Source organism: Engraulis encrasicolus, chromosome 2 (assembly GCF_034702125.1).
Source record: "Engraulis encrasicolus isolate BLACKSEA-1 chromosome 2, IST_EnEncr_1.0, whole genome shotgun sequence".
In the NCBI taxonomy this organism is placed as follows: domain Eukaryota; kingdom Metazoa; phylum Chordata; class Actinopteri; order Clupeiformes; family Engraulidae; genus Engraulis; species Engraulis encrasicolus.
In genome coordinates, this window is record NC_085858.1 from 29,080,037 (window position 1) to 29,091,192 (window position 11,156).

The 11,156-nt window shown below is 43.8% G+C and overlaps 1 protein-coding gene across 1 annotated transcript; it reads right to left on the bottom strand.

The window, feature by feature from the left end:
* Positions 1-1,787: 1,787 nt before the first annotated feature.
* LOC134461791 (GTPase IMAP family member 7-like) lies at positions 1,788-10,463 on the bottom strand. The gene is made up of 6 exons (XM_063214641.1): positions 10,188-10,463; positions 8,153-8,259; positions 6,319-6,589; positions 5,001-5,100; positions 3,850-4,014; positions 1,788-3,137 (listed from the first exon to the last, which is right to left on the bottom strand). Exons 2-6 carry the CDS (start codon positions 8,235-8,237, stop codon positions 2,739-2,741), a joined length of 1,020 nt encoding a protein of 339 aa, XP_063070711.1. The 5' UTR covers positions 8,238-8,259; positions 10,188-10,463; the 3' UTR covers positions 1,788-2,738.
* Positions 10,464-11,156: the final 693 nt, after the last annotated feature.

Consider the following 11,156-nt stretch of genomic DNA (forward strand, 5'->3'; position numbering starts at 1 on the left):
CTTTTGGCGAAAGTAACTGACGTAATGCAACAGTAGTGTAATGCCTTAGTAATATTGTAGTGTAGGGGATTATTTTGAAAAGACAGTAGCATGTAATCAGCAATGCATTACAGCTTTTGAGTAACTTGCCCAACACAGCTGAACAATGTAGCTTGCAACAACCTCTTGCAAAAAAGAAACTGCAAAACTGGTTGATTTTGAAATGTGTGAACTGGACATCGAACTAGTTCCTTTAGAAAATGAACTCTCAACACTGCTGCCTACAGTACACATTATTATACCTACACACAGTTTACAGAATACTGTATACCTGTTCTAGGACAGCAGTACTTTCTGTTAACCACTAGAGAGCACCAATGTGCTGAACATTTGTCACACACAATCAGGAGGGGAGTCATCTTGACACTTAGGCCAGCACAACCAGGGGTGTCAAAAGTAAATTCATGGCATACAGTACATACAACACCAGAACAGGATATAGCATAGTTCTGACACCACTTACACCACAGGAAAGACGTCATTGACGATAGAGGTTTTATTCAATATCTCACAAAAGCACAATTCAAAGGTCATTTTCTCATTTGCAATTGGGATGTTGAATAAGGGAAAAGCACCCCAAAGGTTAATCTACCTTGGCTGACGACTGGGAAACTGAACCGTTTCCTCCACGGAGACGGGGCGTCAGTCAAGCACAAGGCCACAAGCAAAAGGAGAGGATGGGAGGTATGAGGTTGAAATGGACCCATGAAGCACGTGCACAGGAGGGGTTTATGGGATACGAGTCTGGATGATTCCAAACATTTCCCAATGTCTGGTGTTCTAACCTTGGTAGTGTGTGAAGCGTCAAGTGATTGGATACTCCAATGAATGGAGTTGATCCAATCACTGGGCGTTTCACAAACTACCAAGGCTACTGTAGAACACTTGACATTGGGAAATGGTGACTATCATGGTGGCACTTAAAACAGACTGTGAGCAGAACTCTGCATAGGCCTACATGCAGGCTGAGAACACATTGGATGAAATGTCTGTAAATATCTCAACTCTTTTACTTTCTTTTTATGTGGGGGACAAAGGGATCCAATGTCCTGGGCCCAGGGAGAGAGGGGGCCCAGAACTGGTTCCTACATTACGTTGTACGTATTGGATGGGAGGAGTCCTTTTAGATGACTTTGTCCCGGGTCCAGACAAAACCGTCAGCAGCACTGCTTGTGCCCAGAGCCTTGGCCACTGTAATCTACAGCAGTGTTTGTTTTACGATTAGAGCAGATGCTCTGTTGGCTCTCTGTGCTTGGCAGCTGACCAAGAATGCCACGTATTCTATCTGACTGTGTGACTGGTTGCAGGTTTGCAAATCATGTAGGGGAGAGAGGGGAACAACAAATTTTGCTTTTAGGTCAATGTCCATAGGATACATTTGAGTTGGCGCATTCCTTTCTTTACACATCCAATGAGCCAACCAAAGGAACCAAGTGAGCACTCCAAGTGTGTTCCCAAAATGTGGCGTACCACTCTTTTACAATTTACACAAGAGGTGGAGGAGGTTAAATGTTCCAACTTGCCCCACCGGTGGGGGTGGAGGGGCACAGAAATTGACCTGTGTGTTTGGAGGATAAAAAAATCAGTGTGTCTGCTTGCCCCGCGTTAAGTTGTTCCCTGCTCTCCCCTATATACCACACCAGGCACTAACAAGCTGCCCGGCACCAGTGCAGAAGTCAGCGTAGTGGGTCTCATTCAGAAATGTGTTGTGCGACCATTCACATGCAATTAAATAAATGAATAAGTAAATGTTTTCCTTGTGAACAATTTATTCAGCAGAAATGCATATTCAAAGCCATACAGGCACCAGTGATCATAGTTTGCAATACCAGGTCCAACCTCTTTCACAGGGCCAAGTAACTATGACCCTGTTTCTTTAAGTAAGTACACACACAACATCCCCAGTAGCGCGGCATTTTAATATGGGCCATGACATATGCTCTTAGAGATTCCAGGGCATAGAGCTGGTCAATCAACACAGAAGGGGGGGTGACAGGGACCGCACGTTGCTACAGAGAGAGGCGTTCTGGATCTTCACGCTTCAGACGGTGCACCCTGGCGGCCTTAATGAGGAATTGGAATTGAATTGCTTTATTTGAGTCGGTTGTAATACAATGACACTTGTATGGAAATGCTATTATTATGATTATCTTTTATTTTATTTTCTGTCACGCAGGGTATGGTGTGTCTATTCATTCATTGTTTTTTTCTTTATGATTCACATGTATATATTTTATTTTTCCCACGGCTTACGTGGCAATTAGCTGACGTCATGACTGGTCTTTTTAAAAACCACCCTGCCTACATCCTCTGCATCTAGGGTTGGTCAGGGGTCCAGGTTGCAACTTGCAAACTGTGATTGCTCTTTTTCAGATATCTTTTGTAAGTGGTTATGGTAGTTTTTTCATAGTAAAATGAAAGTGTGTAAATACATGTTGAGGTAATAAAAGAGATATTGATCACATTGGAATGGGTTGTGCATTGTTGTGAACACAATTTCCCCAAAAACACAACATATTTTAAATTCTTGGTGTGTCTTGATATTCATTATCAATTAAAAACCTGTACAGGTACAATTTGTATACAATACTATGGCATCTTTTAAAATGTTATCTGAAAGCCAGGTAACGATTTTGATGCCATATTTTGTTCATGTTCAGGTTTCCTACAGGTTTCAATGTGAGGTGCGAGTTCAGTAATTATTTACTCTCAATTGGTTTGGTTATGGGTAGGCTTGTTACACCAAAAATAAGGCTTAAAATAACCACAACCAGCAGAAACAGGATGGCTAATGCTAATGCCGGGAGCTTGGCGGACATGTCTGCCGGCCTCCACGCCCCCCACCAGCCCTCTGCCTTCTTCCTAGCGTCCACCTCTGCTTTCCTCCAGAGTGCTCTCCTCTGTCTCTCCAGCTCATCATCCTTGTAGTGATTCTCGAGTCCTTTCTCCTTCTGCGCAAGCTCTTGGTCCCTCTCGGCCAAGATGATCTCCTGCCGCTCTCTGATCCTCCTCTCCCCCGCGGGGTACAGGTGGTTCCTGTAGCACTGGTTCCCATTCAGGGCCACCAGGGTCTCCACCTTCTCCAGAAGCTTGGCTACCTGATATAAATGAATAAAGGGAATTTGTCTTGCGTTCAGGAGACATAGAATACATACAGTACATACAGCACATGCAGTATCTTATATGAATATGCATGCCTTACAGTAATGCCATTGTATCTGAATTTAACTTATTTAACAGTTGAACGCCTGTTGGCAGAAAAGATATTCAGGCTCTATTTGTTTTAAAGTACTGTACGGTATCTTGCACCTGAGTCCTGAGGGGGGACTACAGTATTCAGAGAATAGGGGATGAGCTGGGTCATCTAATATTTTTTTGAAGGACTCCAGAATAGTGGTGGCATAGATTATTATATTATAGGCTATTATAAGGCCAAGTCAACAGTTAACACCTGCTCCCGGTTGTGGATAATATATCAATATATTTTTTAAGTATTCCAAGAATATGGATGGGATGGATTGTTATATTGTAGGCTATTCTGCCCTACAAAGGCAAAGTGCAGTAACTACGCCAACACTGAAACTGAGAAAAACACCTTCAAAAGTATTGGTATTGGATATCGTAGTTTGTGCAAATTTGACAAAGCAATGTCTCTAAAACAGGACACATTTGGACCATAAGGCTTTGTCACATGATAAAGGAAGTGTCATGAAGACCATTTTCAGTCTTATCTCAATTTTGACTAAATATGTTGTTACTGCACTTTGTCTTTGTATGGCAGTATTATAAGGCCAGGTCAACAGTTGACACCTGCTCCCGGTTGGCCATGTCCTTGTTGTTGAAGACCAGGAAGCCGCCGCTGCACTTGCGAAGGAACTCTCGCAGCTCCTCGTCGCCGTTGGAGATGAAGTCATTTAGGGTCTTGCCGTCCAGCTGATCGCCGTGGGTGAACAGTACGATGGTGAAGTCCCACACCTATGGATACAATTAGGTGTGCCACCAATGGATTAGTGCCCACTCCTATGGAGACAGTACAGGTGTACCACAAATAGAGTACTGCCCTCTCCTATGGACACAGCACAGGTGTGCAATACGATGGTTAAGTCCCAGACCTGTGGAGACAGTACAAGTATCAAAGTCAAAGTTTCTTATTTGCCATTTGTGCACAAACTACAGTAGTAGTCCGGGCACACTGTAACTCTTGTGCAGGCCCTCTGAGTCAATGAATAAAAAAAAGAAAAAAGACATTAAAAAGTGGTCCAGGAAAAGAGAGGGCAGATGCAGAAAAAAATCTTGAGGTTGGTCAGATCGTTTGATTTGCCATCAGTATGACAGTAGCAGAGAAGAAGCTATTGAAAAATCTTGCTTTTTTTGGTCGGGATACTGCTTGTTCATTCTATGTGTCTCAAGTTGTACATGCAGTGCTTATGTCTGAGCAGATACTGAACGGCTGGATGGAGTGGAGTAGAGGTGACCGGTGTACCAATAGAGATGCTTTTGTTAACATTATTTACATGTAGGCCTATTTTTACGTCGTGAATTATGAATGCGAGAGTAGCCAAGTCAAGTCAAGTCAAGTCAGATTTTGTCACTTTCTTCATAGGCCTATGCACAAGTCAAGGAAAATGAAATGCAATTTGCTTCTGAACAAAGACACATATTTGTGAAAGATATTTGATTTATATTCATTGTGATAGCAAACTACCATATTGAACATTTTAAGTAGGCTAAATAGACATATTAAGTAAGTGAGTAACTAAATACGCCAAATTTATTAGTAAGCATGTGGTAGGCCTACTTTTCACGGACAAGACAGTCAAGAGTCACAGTGCCAGGATTGGAATCAACCAGTGATGTGTTTCTCGTAACTGCTAACCAGCTAGCAACTTAGTTAGTCTGCAACCGCACCCGAGTTCATGTGTTTATTTTGAATGTTGGTCCAAAGCTGTCTCCATACTCACCCTCTTGCCAAAGGTGGTCTGTAGCAGGTCGTGGGTGTCTTTGTCCTCCTGCGTGAGGCGTCCAATGGGGATCACCACCAGGAAGACATGCGGGCCCGGCCTGTGAAGATGATGATAATAATAATAATATTAATAATAATAATAATAATAATAAATAATAATAATAATAATAATAATAATAAATAATAATAATAATTTAAAAATAATAATAACAATAATTTTACTGGTATAACATTATAATTATTTGTATATGGGCCATTAATAAGATCGCTTTGCATTGGCTGTTGGTGTAAGTAAGTACAAGTAGGCCTAGCCTATATTGAAGGCCCTTGTCACGAATGGTAGGGACACATAGACGCGAATTTGGCCAAGCGAGGCGAACTTCGTCATTCATTCCTCATTATACTTTATTTTGTATTTCTTTCTTTAGACCACACACACACACCCAAAGCAACTACAGCACCAGGGAGTAATATATCATGATGACATCACTGACAACAGCATTATATTTCAATATCTTGCAAAAGCTCAATTGTAAAGTCTTTTTCTCATTTGCAATTGGGATGGTGAATGAAAAACAGTCCTTCAAAAGTTGTTGTGGCTAGGCTGACAGCTGGGAAACTTTATCGTTTTCTCCACGGAGGAGGGGCCAGGAGGCAGGGCGAGGAAACAAGCATGAGTGGAGGAGGCAAGGCCGCATATTGTAACGCACTCTGTGTAATATTTTATTTTAGTAGCTTATTTACAGAATGCATGCAGCCCACTCAGAAATGTTACCTTTTTCACAATTACTTAACACCACCATAATTTTTTTTACCACCACCATCATTTTTAGCTGCAAAACTTACTTTACTTTGGTCTTACTAGTAAATATTAGTTCATCATTAAGTAAATATTCATGAAAATATAAAATTTTGCAGTAGACAGAGTTTCAATGAGCAGCATAGTTGCAATACCTACTGTGGCCACCATCCTACACAGTGCACCTGTAGATAATACAGGCAAAAATACTGAATCAAACAAAGATATCGCAAACCACGCCCACTCAACGCAAAAGCGTGTGCTCAAGTTGGGTCTCCTAAGGGGGCGTTGTCCCCTACTTCTTCTTCTCTTTTTGAGGTGTTTGCGCAAGACGTGCGCTACCGCCATCTACAGCGCTAAGGGGACTTCATTGATTCTCCGAAGGTCTCCTAAAGGGGCGTTCACCCGACATAAAGTGGATACCGGAAAGGAAACAAAATGGCGCTTCTTGGTTACATCCACTTTCTTTGATACAGGTAAAACACCTGTAGAACGACACATTGCATGATCTACACACCTGTAGAGGGAGACACTCTGCAGAATCTCCCGGATCACCTCCTTCTCCGAACGCTTGGTCTCAAACAGACCCGGCGTGTCTATCACCGTCACAGGCCGTCTGCCACCGATGATCTTGGTCTTCCTCTCGCAGAACTGTGTGACGCGGGACAGCTTCATGTCGGACTTGAAGACCTCCTCGTTGAGGATGGTGTTGCCGGAGGAGCTCTTGCCTGTGCCGCTCTTCCCAAGCAGCAGGAGGCGCCACTCATCCAGAGGCATGCTGGGCACAGCTGAGGGGGATATTGACCCGTTTAGAGTTTGTAAACAGATATGACTTAATCTGGCTGCGCACGCATCGTTGTATCAGAATCGACCATGCACCGTTCACTTGTACAGCAACTCGTTGTTTTTTTCTGAAATAAGCTAACGGATGGTCACGCTAACTTCAGATATGCAGTGGGCACCACAGACACGGGCATTCCTGACGATGCCCTCAGTCCAGTCATTAGTTTAATGTCTTGTAACAACTAACATCTCCTATGATTCTGGAACAGCCTCTTCCCTTTCAAAATAGCATAGCAAGTGTACTTTTCGGAATCTATATTTTTTATCAACGTACACGCTTCAGGACGGCAGGTTTTCTCTCTTTAGGGTCTGCACTGTCTGTGCGTGTGTGTGTTCACAGCCAGTTTTACATACAGCGTTTAAACCCTTAAAACATCTGTGTTATGTTTGAGTCAACGATGCGCACGCATTCATGAGGAGGTCGATTCTGAAAGGGTCAATACGGAGATCACTGAGGGTCCAACTCAATCTAGTACTTCCCGCATAGTCATAGATACAGAACAATACATGCATACTAGTCACAGCTGAGGGGATATACGCACAGACCCAGATTAAACTATTAATCTAGATCTGTGGGTATACATAAATCACTCAGGGTCCAAAGCAAATTAATTAATTAAAAACAAATCTTGGGGTGTATCGAATCGCAGGTCAAATATCATGACACGGACCGAATTGTGAGTTGAGTGTATCATTACAGCCCGCATAGATAGAGAATGCAACTTGCCACTCGACCACTGGTGTTGGCTATCGGCACAACTGAGGGAAAATGCCATAGATAGCCTATAGAACACTAGGAGTGCGTCTTAATATGCGACCTTGCCTCCTCCACTTGCGCTTGTCTCCTCGTCCCGCCTCCTGGCCCCTCCTCCGTGGAGAAAACGATAAAGTTTCCCAGCTGTCAGCCTAGTCACAACAACTTTTGAGGGACTGTTTTTCATTCACCATCCCAATTGCAAATGAGAAAAAATACTCTACAATTGAGCTTTTGCAAGATATTGAAATATAATGCTGTTGTCAGTGATGTCATCATGACGAGAAGCGAGTGGAGGAGGCAAGTGGAGGAGGCAAGGTCGCATATTAAGATGAGCTCTAGATGTCACCAGTGACCAGGGGCATACTAGGGACAACTTATGGCGAAGAGGTATAAATGTAGACCAAAGATAGATGTACACTACATGCCACTCCTCCAGAGGCATAGGGCCTATTGGGGACAACTGAGGGTGGACAACATATGAACAGATGCCATGTTTAGCCTTTTGCCACGGCCTAACCCTGCGTGCTACTGTTTTGGGCCAGTATCAGAGAGGTTATAATGGTATAATGGCTGTGCCGGTATCCTATGATTCTCATAGATATAATGATACCGCCACTTACAGGAAAAAGTATGTATTGCCGTTTCATTAATTCACAACAGCGCTATACCGGCAAGACATGACGGGGATCTGACTTCAACTATTCAGTCCAATACAAAAGTCACAGAGTGTCAGTTGGTGATTTATACTTACAATTTTCTGGTTCATTGTAGATGTCTTGAACGCTGTTAACTTCATTGCTTGCTGGCTGGACAGAAAGTGTGCCTGGGGCAATCATCTTTACGCCCTGGATGATGTTACTGTCATGAAAACACAACACAATAGTCACTCCTCGACAAGTACAGAGGACAGCGCAGAGAAGCCGATAGGTGGTGGTGGGGAGGTGGGAAGGCCAAAGGGCTCAATTGACTATAGAGATGTACAGGATCCAAGATCCGGTTCCGGATCCGACAGGGTAAATAGGGTTTTTCAGACTATCCGGATCTGGTATCCGGCAGTTACCTAAAAATCAGGATCTAGGGCATCTCTACTTTTTACGTAGCCTAGGCTTTTCAGTCAGTCTTTCACAACCCCAATTGCTGCATGGAGTGAAAGAACTTTGGAAGCGGCCAGTGCAGGCAGTGTGGCAGTAAGCCAATAAGTCTAAAAAATAGTTTGAGCCAACGTAATAAAAAGGGCCCACGTGTGCGAGTAGGCTATGTGTTTCAACCCTTTCGTAGGACCCGGTATCCGGTTCTGGATCCGGCAGGATCTTAAGCATTGGATCCAGTATCCAGCAGGATCCTAAAAATCAGGATCCAGTGCATCTCTAGTTGACTATGCCTGAAAGTGAAAGCATGGAAGTGAAAGTCACAATGGAAAAAACCCAAAACTGGCCCTGAAGATGAAAGTGAAAGTAAAAGCTACAGTTGAAAAGGTCATTGAGACACAGCCCAACGTAGCACAGGACAAAAAAAGTATTTATACCTCACTTGGGGGCAGGCTAACGTTTCAACTGGCATGGCATGGCATGAGGAGTCAGCATCATGCTAGGGGTACACCAGCCTTCCTCAGTCATGGAGGAAGATTGGGGTACAGGGCCACTGACAGGTCTGGCCGGGGCCAGGGTAAAGTATTCAGAAAGGATCCCCCACCCAATACATACAATGTAATGGGGACCAAATTCTGAGCCCCCTCTCTCCCTGGGCCTGTGAACTCTGCCTCTCAGATTCACTGTTGGGCTGTACTGGTTATTGGCAATGGTTACCAATCTGCCGTTGTTAGGAATTGAACCGATGTCCTGATGATATGACATACCCGTCGAGCTGAGCTACAAGTCGTTGCTGGATTAGGGGTTACGGCAAGGGGTGGTGATCAGGCTGGTAGCTCATTTTGACGAAGCAGGTCATTGGGACAGAATAGGGCAACCATCAGCATTCACGTCTAACTCCGGACTCGAACTGCTTGCTAAACCTATTTGGACCCAGAGAACTTTCACAGTCACAGTATTTATATCTCTGTCAGAGTATTTACAGGACAGTCAAAAGGGCATGGGTCAGTGTTCAGGGCTTCAGACTTACAGTACATCCCAAAGGTTGCCGGTTCGACTTCCAACCCGCCAAGTTGGTGGGGAGAGTAAGGGCTCTCCCCCCATCCTCCTTCATGACTGAGATACCCTGATCATGGTTCCGTCCCACCACTCTGCTCCCTTGGGGCGCCATTGGGGGCTGCCCCCTTTCATAAATGCAATTTCTATGTGTGCTCTGTAGTGCTGTGTCACAATGACAATGGGAGTTGGAGTTTCCCAGGTGGGCTTCAGTTGAAATGTTGAAATGTCCAGAAAATAACACAACATTACACAAGTTAAAAGTTTGCCAACAGAAAAAAATGCCCAGTACATTCTGCCTACATGTTAGTTCAACACTTAGAAAGTAGGAAAAACTATGTGAGTGTTGAATTCAACTCTCTTAGTGTTGTATCAACACTGCAACAGTGAATATGTGGTCATGTTGCACTATGTACACGCAGTTCTAATCAGGCTGGCTTCCTTTTTGCTTGCCTCTCCCTTCCTTCCCCTCTACTCTTGCCTCTATACACAATACACATGTCTTTGTTGTGTAGGCCTACACCTGCCTGCATTTCTGCATAAAGGTCAGTTCGAATAATACCAAGGGAGTCTGATCAAGAGTACGATTCACAGGATAATAATACTTGTACTAATCAAGCCTGATAGTTTGGTTCACAGTACCTTTCAGTTGAAGTAAATGCCTCTGTTTACTCCCTGGAGAAGTCAATTCAGCTCCTTTGGAAAACTGAGGAAAATCTTCTGTTTGTCTTTCTTTGATTTCTTTGACAATGACCATCTGTGGTAAACCGGTTTGTCAGGATTAGAACTCAGGAGAGAAATAACAAGAAGAAAAGTTTAGCTGTTGGCAACTGGACTTTTGGTGTTTGGAAACTGAAAGAGTTTCACTTTCCGTTCCGGCTGGTGTTTGGGGAGCCAGGGGGTATGTATCTGGAGCACGGAGGAGGGTCTGACCACTCCTCCTCCCCCTGAAATAATAGTCACATGTTTAAAGGCTCTATCTCTGTCTCTGTCTAGGTCTCTCTCTCTCTCTCTCTGTCTCTGTCTCTGTCTCTCTCTGTCTCTCTCTGTCTCTCTCTGTCTCTCTCTCTCTCTCTCTCTCTCTCTCTCTCTCTCTCTCTCTCTCTCTCTCTCTCTCTCTCTCTCTCTCTCTCTCTCTCTCTCCATCCTGGTAGGCAGCAGTTTTCCGTTGGTGAATGAGGAAATTCACAGTCACACAAAGATTAATATTTCCCAAGGCAATGCAAAGCGTACTCCCAAAACAAACTAGCATAGGCCATATCTGTATTTCCACAGTACAGTGGCCACAACAACTGCTAGTCAATACATTTGGGCTGTACTTTGTAGTGTAAACTGTAGATGGGCTTGTGTATTTATAGTGCCACTTATAATGACTGGAGAGAGAGAGAGAGAGAGAGAGAGAGAGAGAGAGAGAGAGAGAGAGAGAGAGAGAGAGAGAGAGAGGACGATGAGTCAGATCATGGACTGTATATAACAGGACCTCAAAGCTGAGCACTTCTTGATCCTTGTGATGTGATAAAGCAATGCTTTGCTTTTTAATGCAGTGCATACTGCACTACTGTATTGCAGCTCACTAAGAGCAGAGGTGATTGATAAGGTAGAGATGATTCA

Coding starts and splice junctions, on each gene's coding strand:
- LOC134461791 (XM_063214641.1), bottom strand. CDS start 8,237: ATGATTGCCCCAGGCACACTTTCTGTCCAGCCAGCAAGCAATGAAGTT. Junction 6,590..8,152: donor CTACAATGAACCAGAAAATT/GTAAGTATAAAT, acceptor TATCCCCCTCAG/CTGTGCCCAGCATGCCTCTG. Junction 4,015..5,000: donor AGACCACCTTTGGCAAGAGG/GTGAGTATGGAG, acceptor TTGTATCCATAG/GTGTGGGACTTCACCATCGT.